The following is a 21,941-nucleotide window of genomic DNA, read 5'->3' as shown; positions in this document are numbered from 1 at the left end:
TATCCTTGGATAGCACTGAAATAAATACATTGGATAAGATGTTTTGTATTCAGGTAGGAAGAGAGGGAACTTCATCCCTAATGTGCCTTTCTGCATTGAAACTTGCATTTTCAAAGAAATCTGCTTAAAATGAAACTTTTTCTTTAATCTTAATATCTTTATTTTATTATTTTATTTTATTTTATTTCATTTCATTTCATTTCATTTCATTTTATGCCCATGTTTTCTTGTCTCTTCATTTGAGGGAACAACACAAGGCCTCAAGATGAAAAAATCTTAATGACATCCAAATCCCTGTGGATAGGAAGATCATTTCTGTGCAGCTGTATTTTCATGAAAATGACAAAATTTGTGTGGGATTTTTAAGCTAGTAAGCTGAATGAAAAATCTCATTTCAGAGTATTGTGTTCCCCACCACTAATATAAATACTGGTTTCTTACAGGTATACTAAGATTGTTGTTTCAATAAACTTTTCCTGGTCTCTGTTGTATAAAATGGATTCTCTGGCCTTTAATAATACTAAATACCAAATAATAAATCCTCTTTCTAAAAAGTACCTCCTTCTTATCTGTTCCAACTTTCATCATTGTGGCTTTTTTCTGTTGAAGGAGAGCTGTGAATAACGATCATAAATCCAAGCTTTGTCATGTTAGATCAGACCATGTGCCTATCAAATCTCCCTATTCAATCTCCAGGCAACATTTGATGCTTTGGAGTGAAAGCTTTCACCTTGAAATGTTTGGATCCAAGTCCGCCCATTGCATCCACCCTAAACATAGGAGCTGGAGGAGGGCAGAACACTGCTGGCTGAAGCATAGCAATGTTTAACACACATTGCTTCCTCAAGGCTGCAGAGTGCTTCCAAACACAAGCAAATGCCTATGCATGTGGAACTAAATGTAGAACTGGAGTCTTCCCCAGGATCTGACATCTTGAGGAGATAATCTTAGATGTACACAACTGGAGAAAAGTCCAGGTTGGATGGGACCTATGGAGGTGGTGTGGACCAAACTCTTACTGAAAGCAGGGTCATAATTTGGTTATCCAGGGTCATACATAGATAAATCTTGAATATTTCCAGCAAAGGAGGTGCTAACATATTTCTGAGCAACGTGTTCCAATGTTTAATTGTTCTCACAGTGAGAATTTTTTTCCTGTGCACTTCCTGGAAACAGTGAGTGCTGTTCCAGGTAGGGAGATCCTATTAATCCTCCTCCTGATCCAGACCTGCAGTTGTGGACTGTGTGAGTGGACTGACATCCACTGCACTTTCAAACGCAAATTATTTTGTTGTGTAGATAGACTGTAAGTCATGTTGCTGGAGAAGCTTTCTGGATTTTCTTTGTACATTAAAGAATCCACCATCCGCTGTAGGCAGTAGGGAGTCAGCAACTTTAATGATTTTAAGAGGTTTAGATTAGTCTCAGCATGAGGCTTGTAGTCTACAGAACTAATCCATCAACTTTTGCTTATGTTTAGACCATGTTTCAAAGACTTAAAAACCATAATGTTTATATAATGGGATAGTGCATTCACAAAAAAATGCTAAAACAAATCTCATCAGTAATTCTCAATTTTCAGCAGACATGATGAAAAGCAGCTGAGGGATTAGCACTTTGCAAAACTTCAGCTACTTTAGGTAAGATGTCACCAGATGTATTTAAATTTCATGTATCTGTAGTCCTTTCCAAGTCTAAGAACAGGTTACCATTGACTGTGACTGTGGAATTTCAGCCTAAGGCTTTTTAAAATGTGAATGAAACTCACTGTTGATTACTATTAATATGTGAGTGCTAGCCTATGTTTGTAAGAATTAGATTTTTCATGGAAGTAGAACTAGAAGTCAATGTCATGATTCATAGTAAAGAATGTATTTTGATTTTCACATTAAACAGGATGTGGTCCTGCCTTAAAAATCCTTCCAACAGCAAATAACTTCCCATATGCCAATACACAGTATAAAAGCATTAAAGATTCCCATCCTCATCCACTGCCAGCCAAATGACAGACATGAAAGGGATTTAGCCAAAGCGTCCCTACATGCAAAACGGAAAGGGCCAGAGCCTCCCTCAAAATGAGTAGTTTCTACAGATGTAATTCAGGTGCCCTAAGTTTCTGTGGGTGATCTGCTGAAAGCCTCCCTGATAGGGAGGATGTAGTGCAGGAAGTTGTCCTGGATATGGCAATGAAAGGACTGAGGTGGTGGAGCAGCCTGACTGGGGAGAAGACTGGGAAGGGTCATGACATCTTCCTTTGTAAGGAGAAAACAGCAGAGCTGCTTCAATTGCCACACGTATTGTGGAGAGAAAAAGCAATTTCTAAAAAAAGATTCGGCTTTTAGTGAGTACTTGGCAGGTTATTCAGAGGAGGGTGAATACAGCATGGGTTCATACTCAGATCTGTGCAGCACAACTCAGGGAAAACTTGCTTTAGAGAAAGGGTGCTTAAGAGAAAAAAAAGTAAGCTTCAATGAGTTTTTCAGTGAGAGAAAGACCAATCAGCATCTTTGTTCAGAACCACAGTCGAAGGACCCAAGTTGCATGTTGATACAAATCTCACCAGAGACTTGTTCGCTAAGAGGGAACAGGGTGAGAGGAGAGACTGATAAGAGGTTTAGGATGTTGGTAGCTGATCAGTTACTGAAAAGTTGTGTTTGTTTAGCCCTGAGTGATGAGTTACTGATTAGCTCAGACTTTACTTGGGGAGCTAAGTCTACTTTCTTCAGGAAGGACAGGTTGAAGTTACAGTACAAAAGTTCCTGTTTTGTTGCTGCTCTAATTTCAGTGTCCTCTTGATTCTTAAATTGAGGAGAACTTTAACATCTTTATGTGTTAGAAAATCCTGCATCTGAAAATAGTGTTGAAGTTTTCTGTTGTTTATTTCTGCCTTGAAAATTGCTTGCTTCATTTTCCTTATATCCTCACTTTGTTCACTTTTACCCTGAAGATTTCTTGCAAATGAAATAAAAGTTTTTTTAAAAACAATTTTGTCTCTGTTTACACAATATATCTTGCCTGTCACCTACTGCAGGGAATGATAAATCATTTTTAGGATAGTGTATGTCATTGACAAAATTAGATTAAAACAAAACATCTTGTCTGTGCTATTAGAATAAATGAAAATGCTGAGACATTTAAAAACAAGTTCAGGTTGACTGAAATAACTATCACTGAGATAACAAACAATGTGTATCAAGCCAAGAATCACATAACAGGCCGAAGTCCAGTAACATCCTCAAGATTCTTGAGACCTGACAATATTTTTTCCCCAATTATACCTGCAAAAAGTGGATGTCAGACGCTGTAGTGTGTATCTGGAAGAAGAGGAAGCAGAGAAAAGGAACCAGAGAATGTATAAGGCAGGGGAGGGTATGTTCAGTCTGTTGGAAGAAACCTCATTTAGAAAGGGATGTTTATGTGTCCTTATATACACTGACAATGCTCTGCATATGTTTTCACGTGAAACTGGGATATCCATTTTTCTTAGGTCTTGTCTAGTCTCCCTTTCTACAAGCTGCATCTATCTACATGCATTTGGTCCTGGACTTCGTCTACACTCTGTGTGGTACATGAAACTATCTCTCAGCTGTAATCTACCTAATCAATATAGATTTTTTTCAGTTCAATGGATGAAGTAATGTGTGAGGCATTAGCAGCCCACCAAAGAAGTGTTTTTATAGCTTGCAGTGGAGGGCCTATGTTGCAGGTCACTGGGAATGGTGTGAGACATGAGGATATTCAAGCTTGCAAACTGGAGCAGTGGTTGAGGATAGTGTAGTATAGAGGAAAGTGATACTGGGTGCAACCTTCTCCATGCTGCCTTTTATGAGTGATCTCTGGAAGGAACTATAATCAAAACCCTGCTCAGGTGTTTAGAGAGTTGGTTGAAGAAGTCTAAGCAGAGCCAGAGATCAGGTTGGAAGGCATATGGGTCATCAGGGGTCCAGTGCTCAGTTTTCTTTCCTGAGTTTCTTTTATTCAGTAGCGTAAAGGTATGCTCTGAGTCCTTGTTCTAGACAATTAATGGAGTACCAATAATATTAATGTTGAAAAGTTCACCATACCTATTATTAATGTAGTCTAAAGAATGAATTGTCATATTAGGATGGTAAAGAGCTGCTCAGGAAATGTCCAAAAAAAACTTGAAAGTATGCTGTGATGAGACAGTGGTTACTGTGTAGTGTTTTAGAAGTTGTAAGACTTTTCTAGAGCATGAAAAATGATTGAAAACTTATGAAAAAAAATGAATGTAAAGTGATAGTGATTTAGTTGAAGCTGTTTAACAATATCAAAGTAATTAAATTGCACAGTACTAGATTTCCAGTGTTTTGTGATGGGCAGTAAAGTGTAAAGTCAGTCCAGTGTTCATTTTTAGTGGGTTTTTTTTTTCATTTACATTTAAGTGTAAATGGTAAGTCTCTTCAGAAGTTCTTTTTGACACAACCTGAGAATTACCACACAAGAATGAAGCTACCATTTATTCACTAAGAAGATATGTTTGTTTATTTCTAGCATATTCTAGGCCAGATACAAGGCTTTCGGAGTCTTTAAAAAGTGGCATTTTAAAAGTGGTACAGAGAAGACTTCATTTTTCCAAGATCTGTTTTTTATGATATTTGTAAATCCTGATGATAAAACAACAACAATTAACCTCTTAGCTTTTCTCTCTCTTGTAGGGTGATAGCTCCTATGTTAAGGATCGCTGGTGTGTATTTGATGGATTCATGGTCTTTTGTCTTTGGGTGTCATTGGTTTTACAGGTAATTATTTCACTTACCTTTTTCCTTAATTGTGAAAAATGCATAGCAGAACCAAGTAATTACAAGTTGTGGAAGTATAGCTGTATATGGGTTAAATTGTTTTTAAAAAAATGTGCTGAATTCAGTAGCTCCATAATTGCACATTGCAGCATATCTACATTAGTAGTAGAATTTATCTTGTTTAATTTTTCTTATTAAAATGTTTTACATTACTCTGAAGCTTGTTACTGTAAACCCTCTGCATAGTCAAAAGGAAAGAGAAAGATCTTCAGAGAGCCATTTATCTCTTACTCCATATAACAGTTGTGGTCATCTACTTCAACTGAGTCTAGTAAGGTGCCATGGTGACTACCTTAGGCAGCTAATGGGAGGATGATTCTAATGGTAGATACTTTCCATGCTATAGGCACATTGATACCGTGAGTGAAGGGGTTTCATGTAATATGTCCCACACAAAACCTTCTCCAAAATTCAAGTTAAAACACAATGGAAAAGATAAGAATGAATACATTTGGAAACAGTTTGATAAGTTTTCATGAAGAAGGAAACTTGGACACGTTGCAGTGTTAAGGTACAGGTCAAATTGTGTCCTGCAATCCCAATCATAGCCATTTTTTTGCGTAAGAACAGATTGAAGACTGTGAGACTGGGCCTGTGATAGTATAAGGATGGTAAAAGTTCTATAGCGGCTGCTATTAAGCATAACTTACCCAGTTCTGACAAATTTAAGACATGTTGTAATGTTCTGCTCTATATAAATGGGAAACTTTGGTACATCATATACACATGTAAAGTGAAGGTCGATTGTTACAGATAAGCATCATAAATTACCCGCTTTATGCATCACCAAGATCCCCTTCAATCTTCTTGGTACTTCTAGCAAATATTAAACTATGCAGTTACTCTCAGAGACTGAGAGACAAGGATTACAAGAAGACATTTTCACCCAATCATTAAGCTAAATAGTGTTTATGGAGTGCATTACCTGCCAATGTGTTAAGGAAATGGTTCCCTGTTAAGTAGCTTGGCTGAAATTTTTGTCCTAAGTGGAGGCTGGGGAGAAACCATGTACAGTTTTCTCATGCACTTGGAATTAAATGGAGAATTTATAAGTATGTTGCAACTCATAAGACAATACGTATATGTATTTTTATATCATAGTAGAAACCTTAGTTGTATGCAACAGTAACAGATACTGATTTTCATGTTCAGAAATGTAATTTATTCACTTTTAATGAAACTTGTGGGTTAGGACTAGTGCAGAAGCCAACAGCTGACACAAGCTTGCACAGTCTTGATCTGTTTGAGACAGAAGCATTAAGAACATAGAGTATATTTTTGGAATTTCATTAGGATAACTTAGAAATGGATTAAAGGATTTACTGAGATTTTTCTTTTTAAAAACATGGTTAAAATGAACCATAAAATAAATGAAGAGAAGATTGAAAATAAAAATTATGTTCAGTGTTTATAGTTTTAAAAGTTCTGTATTAATACAGGAGCATGGCAGGGTTGTCAAGAAAAACTCGTGATTCTTTTGTGTGTAGGTGTTTGAAATTGCTGAAATAGTTGACCAGATGTCACCTTGGGGCATGTTACGGATTCCACGACCACTCATTATGATTCGAGCATTCCGGATATATTTTCGTTTTGAGCTGCCGAGAACTAGGATAACAAATATCTTGAAGTAAGTAAGTCTGTTTTCTGAAGAACAACAGAAAATTTCAGTTTTGACGTAGAAGGCTGACTACCGAGCTCAGAGAATGACCGTTCATGCTTAATGGGCATTTTTTTCTTGAGTTTTAGTTCTGGCCAAAAATATTATTGCTATTTTCTATATTTAAGGAATCAACAAGGTTCCTAGAAAATGATCAAAATTGTCAAATATTTAAATAAATCTTAATTTTGCTAATAACTGTAGCCAGCAATTTTCAGCCATTGGCAGTAAATTCTGTTTAAGTAATATGGGCACTTAATAATCAAAGTAAACACTCTTAATAGGGTAATATTCATAAATAAAAATACATCAGTGTATGTATATGTGCAAAGATGCTTACATGCAAGCAAACACACGTAAGTACGTTTGGTATGACATGTAATGGCAAAAGCCATGTAGTGGTAATGTAAAAGTGTTTTTTGGTCTTTATTTGATATCAACTTTACTTCATCATCGTATCTTGTCTGTATAAGTCACTAGATACTATTTTACAAAAGCTAGACTTGGTATATTCTGTCTGTTTGTGTTTCTTTGTTCCACCCGTTGTAGTTTACAGGTGGTTTATTTACCCTAACTTACAGGGTTAGAAAAAACCATGGCTCCCATTTCTGTCTCTGCACAGTGTGAGAGATCAGTTGTAAGGACAAATTTTCTGCAGGATGAAATACTACTTCCTCTGTGTGACCATATTTTCTATTCTGGAGCTTTTCAAAGGAGGCTTTATGTTGCCTGTGCATTCAGTGTCATATTTCTCTTTTTTGACAGGCGTTCCGGAGAGCAAATCTGGAGTGTTTCAATTTTCCTTCTGTTCTTTCTCCTCCTATATGGGATCCTGGGAGTGCAGATGTTTGGAACTTTTACGTACCATTGCGTGACAGACGACACACAGCCAGGGTGAGTTATGCTTGTACTGGTATGATGGGGGGCTGTTTTTTCAGTCCATGTGTATATTGTAGTTAGCATCAGTGGTCATAAAATGGACTCAATAGGTTAAAAATAGCCCACCAAAATACACTAAGATAAAGCGAGGAAATAAAAATGTTAGGAATGATGAAAAATACAGTTTTTAATGATGACATACGGATTACAAAGTATGGCATTGGGCTGCAGTCTGAGTTAGGGGGTGAGTGACTGTGTATGTGTTAAGGGGGTGAGAGAGGAGGGGAGCAGAGGAGGCTTTAAGAGGAGCGTTACCGCTTGCAGCTCATTTGGCTGATTCATCAGCTTTTGCTGTATTCTCCTATCTTTCCCCAGGATGTCTGGGTGTGGCTTAAAGTACAGTTCAGAACTGCCCCTAGAATCTTCTATTCTTCTATTCTTCTATTCTAGAATCTTCTAGAAAGAAGATTGAGATTTTTTACTGTGAGGGTGACAGAGCACTGGAACAGGCTGCCCAGAGAGGTTGTGGAGTCTCTTTCTCTGGAGACATTCAAAACCAACCTGGACGTGTTCCTGTGTGACCTGGTCTAGGTGATCCTGCTCTGGCAGGGGGGTTGGACTGGATGATCTTTCGAGGTCCCTTCCAACTCCTGAGATTCTGTGATTCTGTGATTCTGTGAGTCTGTGATCTCACACCCTTTCTGGATGAAGAGGTCACTGGGACCTGATGCTCAGATTTAAAAACCCTTTTTACTCAGCCTTTGGAAAATACTTATGATTAATATTTTACATTGGTAACAGAGTATACATCCTGGTTTTGATTCAGCACATACTTAAACACAAGATTAACCTGAAGTACAGTATTGCTTCTTGTCACTGGGTTGGCTCATAAAATAACAGATAAGTATACGCTTATACATCCTGTTGAACTGGGGGCTTGACTATGCTCAACCACCATTACATTGTGGGATTCTATTACATCTGTTTCTTTGTTTTGTGTCTGTTTCTTTGGATAGGGATATGTTAGCTCTGGAGTTACAGCCCTTGCTTTAGTCAAAATTGGATCCTTTTATTCCTGTACTGAATTTATCAGGACATAAAATAAATAGAGTTGACATAATAAGAGAGTGAAACACTGCTTTGTCTGCCACTGAGCTGAAAAAATTGATTATCACAATATTTATCACATATTTAACTCTGTGTTAAAGATTTTTCTAAACTAGGGCCTATAAGCTATCAAATATAAAATGAGATTATTAAATAATTAAGAAAATATCCAAAAGGTTACAAAATTATTTGAGAGTATGCTAGACATTATATGGTATTTTGTTAAATGAAAATATTTACTTTTTGATATTTTCTTAATTATTTATTTAATCAATACTATAGTAAATTATGGGGCTCATCTTCACCTAGAGTTGAAATGAGATATTTCATTCTGACATTTTCTCTTTTTCAAGAGAAAAATCTTTATTGCACAGTTTTTTTTGCTGTTTCCAGTAGACATGGGGAAAAAATACTTGTGAAAAATTTGCTTGTGATAATGAGAAGATCTGTGAGTCTGTGATTTCCCTATGTTGTTCACAAAAAGAAGAAGTGGAATAGACAACACAGGGAAAATTTGGCATCATATAACTGCTTGTATCATTGAATATGGCTTTATCCTGAAATCAGCAAAAAAAATTAAGTGGTACATAATAATGTTTGCAATATGGAAAGTTAAGTTCATAACTTTAAGTTTGCCTGTAAAAATTTTGTCTAATTTCTTCTTCATTTGCTTAGTTGCTCTCTGAATACAGCTATATTTAAAAAGAAAAGAGATAGTTTATGGAAACACCTGAAATTTATGTTGTTGAAAAGCCAAATAACACAAATAGATTAAGAGGGTCAAATATCCACAATATAAAATTATAATAAAAACCTGCCTAAAAGTGGGTTAAAATTGGAAAAGTCAAGCATGCAGAATTAAGGAAATTTTAGACTTGAGGTTGAATGTCTAGCCTTAATGCCTTTTTCTTTCAGTATCATCAAGTATATATATCTATATGTATATATGTATATATATATTTAGCTGTTTAAAAACTAGAAATCTAATTTAAGGAACTTCTTAGGTACCTGGGATAGGCACCTTCAGAAAGTAATTTATCACTTCTGCCATGTCCAAACCAGAAACGTAACTTTAAATTATTTCCGTGGTTGTGTATGAGGACTACAGTTACATTAAAAAACACTTTTTCCCTAGAAGTGCTGCTTCATTTATTCTGACAAATGAATGGTGCTCACACAAAGAACAATACTTTTCTTTGTTGCTTGACATGTGGACTTTTACCTTACTTTTGGCATATTGCTCATTCCTACTCTGAAAACACTGATTTCTTCTTCTTGTCTGTGACATTCATAATTTTAACTTGTGAGCATTTCATAGAATCACAGAATGGTTTGGGTTGGAAGGGACTTCTAAGATCATCCAGTCCAACCCCCTGCCACGGGCAGGGACACCTCCCACCAGACCAGGCTGCTCAAAGCCCCATCCAACCTGGCCTTGAACACTTCCAGGGAGGATGCATCCACAACTTGGGCAACCTGTGCCAGTGCCTCACTACTTTGAGTAAAGAATTTCTTTCTAATAGCTAATGTAAATCTACCCCCTTTCAGTTTGAAGCTAATGCTATCACCAAGTCTGCTTTGACAAAGACATATATAGAGTAGAAATTATTGCCACAAAGTCTATTTGAGGCAGAAGGTGTAGCAGCAGGCAGAAAAGGACTAGATTTACATATGGATTATAGGAATAGACAAAGGAATATCAGAAAATATTTAATAAATAATTTTGAAACACTGAAATCCTCTGGCTTAAGAAAATAAATAATCTATAGCTACAGAGGTTAGAAAAATTTTCCTCATAGGTACATTTCTCATATCTGTCTTCCTAAGAGCTTTTTACAGGCAGTTGGTACTGGTCCCTCAAAGATGGCAAGATGCACTAGCCTGGAAAAGCCTGACCTATTGTACATTCAGGATACATAGTTTGACTGTTACAATAATGGTTTAAAATCGATACCCTCATCACAGAATCACAGAATCACAGAATATTAGGAGTTGGAAGGGACCTTGAAAGATCATCTAGTCCAACCCCCCTGCCAGAGCAGGATCACCTAGACTAGGTCACACAGAAATCATCCTGTCACTACACTCCCTGATAAAGAGTCCCTCCTCATCTTTCCTGTAGGCTCCCTTCAGATACTGGAAGGCTGCTATAAGGTGTCCCTGGAGCCTTCTCCAGGCTGAACAGCCCCAACTCTCTCAGCCTGGCCTCATAGGTGAGGTTCTTCAGCCCTCACATCATCCCCACGGCCCTTGTCTGAACTTGCTCCAACAGGTCCATGTCCTTCTTATGTTAGTGGCCCCAGAGGGGGACACAGTACTTTAGGTGGGGTCTCACAAGAGCAGAGTAGAGGAGCAGAATCACCTCCCTCACCCTGCTGGCCACGCTTCTTTTGATGCAGCCCAGGATGCGGTTGGCCTTCTGGGCTGCAAGCGCACATTGCCGGCTCCTGTTGAGCTTCTTATCAGCCAACACCCCCAAGTTCTTCTCCTCGGGGCTGTTCTCAATCCATTGTCCTATCAGTCTTTATTTGTGCTTGGGATTGCCCCTACCTGTGTCCAGGACCTTGTATTTGGCCTTGTAGAAGTTCATGAGGTTTGCACAAGCCAATCTCTTAAGCCTGTTAGGTCCTTCTGAATGGCATCCCTTCCCTCCAGCATGTAGACTGTACCACACAGCTTGGTGTCATTGGCAGCAAACTATCTGATTCTTTAAAAGTGTTTGAGCAATGCAGTGCAGAAGCTCTGGGTGGAATTAGCTTGTGCCTTCTTTGCGTAGGTCAGGGTTGATCTTCCCAGCTCTGGTTAGAGAATTTATAAGAACAACCACCATGGGCTGGGAAAATAAATATAGAGAAAGAAATAACAGTTCTGGTCTGAAAAAAAGTCAATTTAGAGGCAGACATCGGTCCAAAAAGTACTTAGAAAGGAGGCAATGTGCCACTTCTGAATCCAGGAGATTAGCTGAGAAGTGGTAGAGCACAAAAGCACAAAAATACTTTTGTCTTTGAGGTTCAATTTCTCAACTTTATAATGAGGATTAAACATTCCTCTCAGAAGTTAAGCTTGTCTGTCTCAGGTGATTCAGTTCCAGGCAATGGAGAGTGGCAAAAGTTGACTGTACTTGGCCTTAAATAACTTCAGAGTCTTTAATGAACCACAGCTGTAAATACAGTGCAACTTACAGAGTTTCTGCAAAACAGATCCCAGGCTATCCAGTCAAGATTAGAAAATGAAAAGCATCAAATTAGTGACCACCTGTGAGAATTTTAATTTTAGGTGACTTGTCTGTAATTATGCATAATTCTCTGGCAAGTGGCAAGAGTGAAGTCTTATTACTGAGGTCAAGACTTCATATATTTCTGAAATTTTAGAAATCACTCTTTTTAACTCTACTGCCTTCTGAATTGTTATTTTAAGAGGGCAAGTGTCTTTTGAAAATGGCATCTTAAAATGGTATGTTTCTTTTTTTATTTGAAAGGATGTGGCAGCCTCATCAGACACTCGATACCTCTTTGACTACTGCAAGTTCTTTTATCTTTCCATCCTTCTTGACGCCCACACTGCCTGACCTCGTGTCTCTCCACCTCCTCAGTCATTTTCTAATGTTAACTCTGACAAACAGAAGTACTGAAGTGAGCTAACTGTGGACTGAGTTCTTCATTCCATCTGTGAAATCAGCAAAATCTGACTTCCTTCCAAAGGCTAAAAAGTATTTTTTTCCTGTTGTTTGATGATAAATCTTTTTTTTCCCTCATTCTTATAATCTTTTTTTATTTTGCCAGATTTTTTTCTGTACAGGGAACACTGTCTTCTTCCTAGACAGTTTTCTCACTTAGTATTCCCTTGTGATTATTACTTATCTTTTTACAACTGTGCTGTCACAGCTGTTTCTTGATGATTTCTCCAATCGGTGCATCTTTCTTTCTGCCAGTAAACAGTATATTAGATGGATTTCCTCAGTATGGATCTTCTTTAGTTGCTAGAAAGACACACAGTATAGTTAGAGTGTGATGTATATATAATCCAATTATCTAGATAAGACCGTACATTATAAGCACTTTGACAGGTTATTTTGTTATATTTGAGATTAATGTCAAAGAAGTAAAATACGGGGAAAATAGGTTGTGTTCCTGAATCTACTGTAATGTGTTCTGAGGCACCTCCACTATACAAAACGTGCTACCACAAGGACAGGATAGAGAAATTATATCCAAACAATTGCTTTGGCTCTGGGTATTTTATATATCCTCACACAGTAGCTACCAAGTGTTTTCTTTATTTTTATTACCAAGACATGCTTGACTACACAAAAATATTCATACTGCATTATTAGATTATATTTATTCCACAACAGTAATTTTTCTTTTTGTAATTCTAAGCCTCCACGAGAGCTAGGGGAAAGAAAATCTTTCCCTCATAAAAATGAAAAAGGCTAATATGGCTAACTGCCATAAAATGTAGTTCTTATCTATTTCTTCTCCCAAAGTCATTCTTTAAGGGCCTTACTTTTAACCCCTTTCAGTAGGGCATAGTTTGAGTATTTCTGAAGACCTGTCTGCCTTGTCACCATGGCAGTCAATTTTAAATCATTCTTTGCAAGGTTTCTTGTTTAAAGTAGGAACTGCCCAGGAAAACAGATAAGAAAAATAATTACTGAGTAATAGAAAGATCTAAGAGGTTCTTGGTCATCTTTCCATCTGTCTATGGATAGGCCCTGAAAATGTCAGAAAACAACTTCAAAGATTCTGGAGCTGAAAGTTCACCACAATATCTAGTAAAGGAAATAAATATGATTAAAAAGAACAAAAGGGATTTGAGATACTGTCTCACATCAGCAGTGGGAAAATAAGAATGAGTAATTGGATTTCTGAGACAGGGAAGAAATCAAAGACCAAGCTTAAAAAATCAATGTAACAGGACTTCTTTAACGGGGCACATTAATTTATTGATGCTAGTTGAGCAACCAGCACTGCCTTAACTCTGCCTGTGGTATTTGTTCACAATCTTTGTTAGTGGTCATATGTCTCTAGTATAAGCTCCTCAGGGAAAAGAGAAATAGAAGAAATTTTACTTTTCCAGGCCTGATGTTGTTTAGACCCCCAACTAAAATCAAGAAAATTACAGCATCAGACTAAAAGGAAAGTAATTCAATCCAAATGGGATCCTATCAAAAGGGTGGAAGAGAGTGCTGAGGTGATGGCCAGTATTGGTGGCCAAGGGAAGAAGTCTTCAGAAGTGGACCCTCCTCACTTTCAGAGGCTGTGTGGTTTCTGAGCACAAATCCTGGTTTTCTGTAGGACTGTTACACAGTTATCCAAAGCAATTGGGCTGTTGATTCATTTCACACAGGCTTTCCAATGTTTCTGTTTGTCCAGCTCCATTTTGAGTGATAAGGTGACCTTATAATGAAGATCTGCAATAGAATGATTGGAACCCAACAACCTCAGCACTTGGTGTCTCAGTAATGACACATGCTTCCCTGTATTAAGATTTGGAGCCATTTGAGTTTACACGATTCTTTGCCACAGTGAAGACATCAAAGTTTATTGAACTTATGACTAAGTTTATGACTTAGCCTGTCAACCTTCATGGGATTCTTCTTCTCTGACTTGTAAATAGTCCTTTTGAGTAAGCTGGAATTACTTTTATAGGCTGTGGTGAAATTGGCTGACTATAAATACAAGACATCTTTACAACTATCACAACTCCAAAAGTTCCATATTTATCAACAAGTTTTTTACCTTATGATCACTACACATAATTAAGGCCCAAGGAGTACTGAACTTTCCACAGGAAACTTGCAGGAGGCTGGGATGAAGCAAGTCAGGACATCCTCCAGTATATCATACAGTTGAGGCAAAGGTGAGACATCACCAGAAAAAACAGAACTGTAAGCATGCTCTCCACTGAATCTGCCAGATTCAGTGTTTTCTTGAATAGAAAGGAAGCTGGAAGCTGGAAGTTTATATTGCAAGAAGCAGCCAGACAACAAATGGAGAAGTCTGTGGATGTCCTGACATTCATAGGTTAGACAGCAGTTATCACTGAGCAGTACATCTCTCTTAGCCTGGAAATGCGGTGAGGAAGAGTCGCTTCTGGATGTGCAAGCAGTGATAGGAAATAGTAAAAAAGAAGTTCTAAAAGAGACTTCAACTCTGTTGCTGTGAGGGATCTCTCTCATATGTTGTTTTGAAAACCAGGTGTCTGTTTTCATTTTTTGTTCTGCTTTGTGGAAGCTGAATGTGATGTCTGAACTTGATTCCTGTTGTCCCTTGGATTACTGCAATTGGAAAAGGCCTGGGAAACACTGAAGTATTCATCCTGAGATATGCATGAGTGGACTGAAGCTATCATCCAAGGTGGTGTGTTATTTCTGAGAGTTTATGGAGGATGGGTGAGAAAATGGAAGGCAGGAAGACAGTATAAGTTTAAAGAGGAAGAAGGGATAAGATACAGGGCAAGAAAAGCTGGGGAAAATAATGGTATTATGGCTGGAATACAAGTAATTTTAACTTCTGTCACTGAAAGAATTCTGTGGTGAATAAACAAACAAAAATTTGTAGGCAGCTGGAAGATAACAAGTATGTGAGTGGCAGCTAATATGGATTTGTCAAGAATAAACCATGTCAAACCAGTATAATTAGCTATAGCAGGGTAACAACCATGTAAATTGGAGAGAAGAGTGGATGTCATATATCTTTATTTTAGAAAGGCTTTGTAACAGTCTCACAGGGCATTTTTGTAAGCTGGCAGGAGAAACATGGTTAAGGTGAAAATAATCATGGAATAGGTGCAAAACTGCTTGGAAAACATGCTCAGTGAGTTGATATTAATGGCTTGTTGTCAGGACAGAAAGAGCAGGGATCCATGTAAGTCTGTCTTGTGCTATTTGGAGGTTTCATTAACATCCTGGATGATGGCAGATAGAATATACTTATTGCATTGAGGATGACATGAGGTTGGGAGAGACTGCAAATATTTTGCAAGGCAAGATTAGAATGAAAATGATCTTGACAAATTGAAGACATGCTCTGAGAAAAATGGATGAAAGTCTGCAGGGACAATATATTGCACTTAGGAAAAATGAGCTGTACAAATACAGCATTGTGAATGACTATTTAGGAGGTAGTTCATAAATTTATTTGGGAGCATAATGGAGGAACAAAAATCAACAGAACTGTGCTCTTGTAAAAATGTAGAAATTGCAGTATCAGATAACATACAGGCATCTTTTGGAGAGAGTGCAAAGGAGGTGAAAAGGGAATGAGCTTAGAAATGTAGAGCAGAGATGATAAGCATTTGGCAGTTTTTTAGCTCAACTGAAAGGAAGTAGTGGGTACATAGCAGTTTTTGAGTGGATAAAAACTGTTGCATAGAGAAAAGGAATGTGGTCATTGTTTCTATACTACTACTAGGATAATAATTACTTATATTAATTTTCAGGAAGAGAATTTCAGGAAGAAAATTTCAGTTTAGGTAGGATACCAGGTAAGAACTTTGTAGTGGTAGGGATAAGGCTGCCCTGAAGTCCATTCCTTAGAGGTTCTGAATTTCCCCACTGGGAAGCTTTGAAGCAGGCTGTGGGAACTTCTGCGAAAGGCAGAAAAAGTTTGGGACAGGGAACTATATTTAACATCCTGTTGAGTGTTTATATACAATCTTATTTTTCTGTGATTCTGCATCGTCCTTGACATAACAAAAGTCAAGTATCATTATCCTCAGCATCTGAAGAGCTGTTTGCCTTTGCTATATCTCTCTTAAAAGGGGCCACATTGAAAGTGGGAAGGATTGGGTGCAGAAGATAGGGCAGAGGTGAGAGTGTGGCTCGCTGCATCTTGTTATGTTCTCTCTCGTTGTGTATAACTTTGGAGAAAGGGTGAGAGCATATTTTTGCATGTTCCCACTTCATTTTTCATCCTACCCTAAATGGCATATCCAATTCTCTGATCAAAACATGCACCAGAAATGTTATTATTGATTTTACTTTTACAGTAACATACACTACGTTTCTACTCAATCTTTACACAACCCCCCTCCACCACCACTGCTTTCCCAGCTTTTTACCCTCAGTCCCCTGCCCTCTCCCTCTCACAGAAGAGTTTAAAATATATTTCCAGAAAAGCCACCAAATCCAGCATCACTCCCTATCTCCTCAGCATAGACCAGGCTCACCAGCTGCCTTCGTACTTGATGAACCAGATTGTTGGTCCTCCACAGAAATGCTCCACATTCCCTCTTTTCCGGTGCCTGAAATACTGGACAACGTTCTGTACCTACACTAACAGGCTCCGCTGGGTTCACTGATGCCCGATTTGTCCAGCTTCCTTCACAGATTCACAGTTTACTGCCCACCCTCTCCCTTCCTGCTCTTTTTCTTCATTCCTGCCCTCCTTGCTTGCCTCAGACAGCAGCATAGCCTCCTCACACTCTCTCCTTATGTGGGGCACCTGCCAAGGCAGCAGGAACAAGAGTTATTACCTGTTACAGCTTAATCTTTTATGCTGCCCTCTTCTTTTCTTGATTGTCATGGCCACTGCCTAGGGACAGTATTAAAGCTGCAAACCAGACCAACATATTGTACACCTTCTACCTGGCAGGTTAATGAGAAGGTTCTTAGCTGCTATTTGAACACAAAGCTTTAGTTACGGACTGTCAATGGCTCATTTGGTTTTCTCTCTTGAGTGGGATGCAGGCTGTAGGCTTGAAGGCTAGACCTGGATTTGGGCTTTTACATTTGGATTTCTTGGGGCCCCAGCAATGTTTCAGATCCCTTGTTGACAAAATTATTTGATCTTACTGGAGGTCTACAGCTGCAGTAAGTCTTGGCAGTAAGTCTTCCTGTCAACCTTGTGTACAACTTATGCTATAAAATGGAGAGATCAAGCTAATTTCCTGTAGGTAAAGCGAGAGCTTTGGTGGAACAGCCAGTTCTGTCATCACATGCTAAGTAGTTTGCATTTGGAGCTAGCTGATTGATGTTGAAAATCTGTTCTTAGCTGCTCAGGGGTAGCAGCCCCTTCCGTTTGCTATACTAAGTCACATCTCCTGCCACTTCAGTGATTGCATGAGTGACTGGCATGTGTAAATGCATTTGATGAAGGCATCCTGTGTATGGTTTTGACACTTTGCAACACAAGCACTAGGAAGGAATTTGTTTTGCCCGTAGTTCAGATTTGGATTCAGGACAGTATTCTTTTATGGTGTTGAGGATTACCCTGTCTGTACCTAAGCGGAAAGTTCGTTGAGATAAAACTGCATTGTGCAGTGGTCCAAAGAGAAAGCCAGGGAAACCTCCCCTGCTCGCTAGTTATAGCTAACGCTGGTGGTGTGGGTGACGGCTCCAGAAGTGCTTGTGAGCTTTGATGGAAGTGAATCCCAGCTTCAGGCTTATGATTGTCAAATCCTACAGTGCAGTTTAGTGACTTTTTATTGTCCCTATAGTTGGTAGACAGCTACTCAGAAAGTATTTTTCTATATTTAATCCAGATAAGTGTGATATGCAAACCTATTTTTTTAAGCAATCCCGAACATACTTTAAATTCAAAAAGGATGCAGACTTCAAGTTAGATTGTTTCGTGTATTTCAGTTCATGTCCTTGCAATCTAAAAGAGAACAGAGGTGCTTTTCACTCTTTCTTTTAATAGCTTATTGTATTGTGATAGGTACTAAAGGCATGAGATCACTTCAACTTGTAAATAAGTCTAATTTGATACACCTCAGTGAAACGCAGATTTGCACAAGCTATCTGGATTTGGTTTTAACTCTTCCTGTATATTTCCTATGTATTAGCACTTACAGCGATGGCCTCCTTCACTGCGTGAATGCCATTAATTCATGTTGTTTTGATTTCTGTGAAACAAGTCTTGGGTTAGCATACATATTTTGCAATTGCTGTTTGAATATAGCTTCCTCATGACTGATTGTAGCAGTCACAAATATGAGCTGTCATAGAGTTATGCCATGTGATATTTGATAAAATCTCAAAATAGTGGTGTTCGTGCATGCTACTTCAAGAATAAATCTTCTGAAAATATTCTTCATTGACCTTTGCTTTCTAGTGCCTAGATGTACATTCCAGCTCTGCCCCTAGGAAAACTTTCTTCTTTTACTCATTTTTCCTGTGGTTATCTTCAGTGACTTTGTTACTTCGAAGGGTAATGACAGAGTCATTGAACTTGATGTCTTCTAATGCCAGTAACTGGTGACCAAACCAATAGATTGCCAAAACAGGTAGCTGCAACCATCCTGTTTTCATGTGGGCAACTGACAGCATTGGCTTTGTGTAACATAAGCAATCTGCCATGAGTACAGAGTCATCTGGTTTTGATGTTAGCACCTGTGTTAGGAACCTAAATGCCTTGAATTCCCCCTCTGGCTATCAGAGAAAAGGGTTCCTGTGGTGTGTGGCTGAAACCATCAATCTCCAAACCTCTGGAGATGTGTTCCTCTCTGTGTTCATTGCCTAAAATGAGGTGGGAGAAACCAGGACAGCAAAGCTGCAGCCTTTTACTGTGCAGCTCCTTCCAGCGATTCAGCAAAGAGATGCTGGGTATTTGAATTTTCGCATCCTGAAGTGTGAGATAAGATTGGTGATTTAATTTGAAGCTCTTTGAAAATCCTGTGCAGTGAATAGCAATAGATGGAACATCGAAGGCACATTCTGTAGATCCTAACTTAGGTCAAATGAAAAAAAGCTACAATCATAATCAAATCAAACTTTACCTAGTGTTACTGCCTCATGTAATAGGCAGTCTGATTTAATCATGCCTTATTACTGAGTATGGGTGGGAGGAGAAAAGGAGTGAGACCAGTACTTTTCTTAATTTTTTGAATAAAACATTTAAACAGTTTTCTTCTTCAAAAATTGACCAAAAAAGTAAAAATCTACAAGTTCTGTCCTCAAAGGCTCAAGCTTAGACACTAGAGGACTCTGAAAACTGTCAAAAATCCCAATACTGAAACCTTAAACTGAACATATCAATAATGGATTAAAGATCTCAACTGAATTATAAGTTATAAAACTCTATGTACCTTATGGCAAATATAATGAAAGACAATATATTACCAGTAGTAAAATATTACACTAACTTTATATTGAATTTGGAGTCAAAAGAAATCAATTTGATTGTCTAGTCTGACTTCATTTTGTATCCCCTCTATGAAACCTGATAGCTCGCGTCTGATTGCAGTGTCTTCTAGATATGGATCTTTTCTGAATTAGTTGGCACTTTTTTACAAAGTTAGAACTTTTTGTTTATACAAAAAACTGTTTTACTGTTAAAAAAATATGTTCCTAATTCATAATCTTAATTTGTCTAGCTTCAATGATTCACTTTCTATTCTTGTTATAGTTTTCTATGCTAGACTACACAGAATCTTAATTCCCAGTATTTCCTCTGCATGAATCCACTTGCACACTACAATTATGGCACCTTTCAGTATGCTTTTTAATAAACTAGCATTTTTTATCTCTTTAAGACTCTTACTGCAAAGCACGTTCTCCAGTGTTCTCATTATCATGTTTGTGTACAATTTCCTCATTTTTTTTGAATATTTTTAAAAATATGAACAGAAAACCTGTACATAATATTAATCATAATTTGTATGAGTACCATACAGACAGGGACATTAATTCATTATTGTTCTGCTTGTACAGTCTGGGAAAGCACTTGCTTTTTCTTGCCATGATGTTATTAAGACAAACATGAGAGGATGCCCTATTTTATCCTCTCATCTCAAACTCTCAGCATCTGTCTTCTATAATACAGTATTTCCATCCTCTTTTATCCCTTTTATTCCATAGACCTAAGGCTATCAGGTTTGGTTTCAGTAATCCTGTCTCTATAACTTTGCATTTGGGTGTATTCAAACGCATTTTGTTTTATTGCATCCAGGTAACCAAATGATCCTGATAAGTTGTCAGAGTGCCCTGTCCTCACTGTTATTTATGCTTCTGCCTGTATTCTTGATTTTATACCTGTTTCTCCCTCATTGATTACGGTTGGTCAGGATGATCATTTCACTGGCAAGTATTTTTCTGAGATGTCATTTAATCAGTTTTCAGCCCATTTAGCATGTGCTTTACTGATATTATATAGTGCCAACTCTTTCATCAGCTGTGTGTTCTTGAATGAATTGCTTTAGAAAGTCTAAACTAGGCAATTTTGCTGGATAAATCTGTAATCTCTCTAAAATCATGTTAGTATGATGAGAATTATTTTCTCTAAATCCATGCTACCTGCCATTAATTACAGTCATGTTCTTTACTCTTTATCAGTTAGACTTTGTATGACCTTTCTCTTTCTTTTGTCTTCATTGACATCGGGATAACCTGTTGTGCTGCTTGTTCTTTAAAAAATAATGCCACATTAGCATTCTTCTGGAATTTCCCTGCTATTTCAGGATTTATTAAAAATTAATAGAAGAGCTGAGAGATGCCCTGAGTTATGTGGGCCTGTTGATTTGAATGTAATTATCCCTAGCAGATGCTGTCTGATATTCTCCTCAATTACTAATTCTTGAGTAGTGGAATCTGTGTTTGCCAAGTTAAAATGTAAAATATGGAACGTTGCCAAAGCTTAAGCTTCGTGTTTGTAGTGTTCCTAAACTCCTGAGTCCTTTAAGCGTGCCCCATCTTTTTAATGTGATAAAAATAATAAATAGATATCAGAGACAATCTGTTATCAGAAAGGTTTGAAAGTTTTATAGTTATAATTACAAAACTAATTGTGAGAAACATTAAATACGGATGATGTTTTCACACTCACGGTTTAGAAGATAAAACAGATTTTGTTCTCAGATTAAAAACAGGAAACAGGTTCTATAAGTAGGGTGCATGATGACTTTAGACCCAAGTTCATCAAAAAGTAAAACATAACATTTAAAAATGACCATTGGGAGTGCTAAGATTATAAAACATCAGAGGAAAAATTGTGCCTAGACATATCTATAATCCTTAAACCAGGAGGTACTCTCTGAAATTTCTTTAACTGTCATCACCAGTGGCTTTGGATGTTACTGTTACTGGATTATCTAGAACCTGTAGTGACCCCAGCAGCAGCGTTACCCTATGTTGCAGTCTCTTCCTGCACAAACTGGAAGACTGAGTGAATGAGATTTTTAATAGAACTCAGTTACAGTATGACTCCCTTTTATTGAAGTTTATGGTTATAGATGTGTCTGAATTCAGTGCCAGAACAGTTAGCTGACAGTGAGCACGCTGTAAAAAAAAAAATACCCAATAATAATGATAAACTGCTACTGCAATTTTTAGAAATATCAATGTCAGTGATTTGTATATTAATATCTTCCCTGTTAAGTTGAGGTCATAATGTGATAATAATTATGAAAGTCATCAATAGAAAACTTCATGGTAGAAACAATGTTCTTAAAATGATGATAACACAACATTATTATTTTAACAATTGTGCAAGGGAGGCTCTTGTTATTGTTAGGTGTTTCTGTAAAAAGAGCAGTAG

At 37.7% G+C, this 21,941-nt stretch overlaps 1 protein-coding gene across 1 annotated transcript in view; it reads left to right on the top strand.

Annotated features, from left to right (window-relative positions):
- Positions 1-21,941, top strand: part of LOC104537101 (sodium leak channel non-selective protein-like) — a gene marked incomplete at its 3' end in the record, with an annotated part of 75,879 nt that overhangs the window by 11,899 nt on the left and 42,039 nt on the right. The window contains exons 3-5 of the mRNA XM_010179886.1: positions 4,677-4,760; positions 6,308-6,447; positions 7,243-7,371. Of these exons, the coding sequence (XP_010178188.1) occupies positions 4,677-4,760; positions 6,308-6,447; positions 7,243-7,371 (353 nt within the window). The remainder of the gene's footprint in view (positions 1-4,676; positions 4,761-6,307; positions 6,448-7,242; positions 7,372-21,941) is intronic.

Source organism: Mesitornis unicolor, unplaced genomic scaffold (assembly GCF_000695765.1).
Source record: "Mesitornis unicolor isolate BGI_N332 unplaced genomic scaffold, ASM69576v1 scaffold3502, whole genome shotgun sequence".
NCBI classification, from domain to species: Eukaryota; Metazoa; Chordata; class Aves; order Mesitornithiformes; family Mesitornithidae; genus Mesitornis; species Mesitornis unicolor.
Note: the sequence above shows the minus strand (reverse complement) of the source record. Positions and strands in the feature narration are given on the sequence as shown.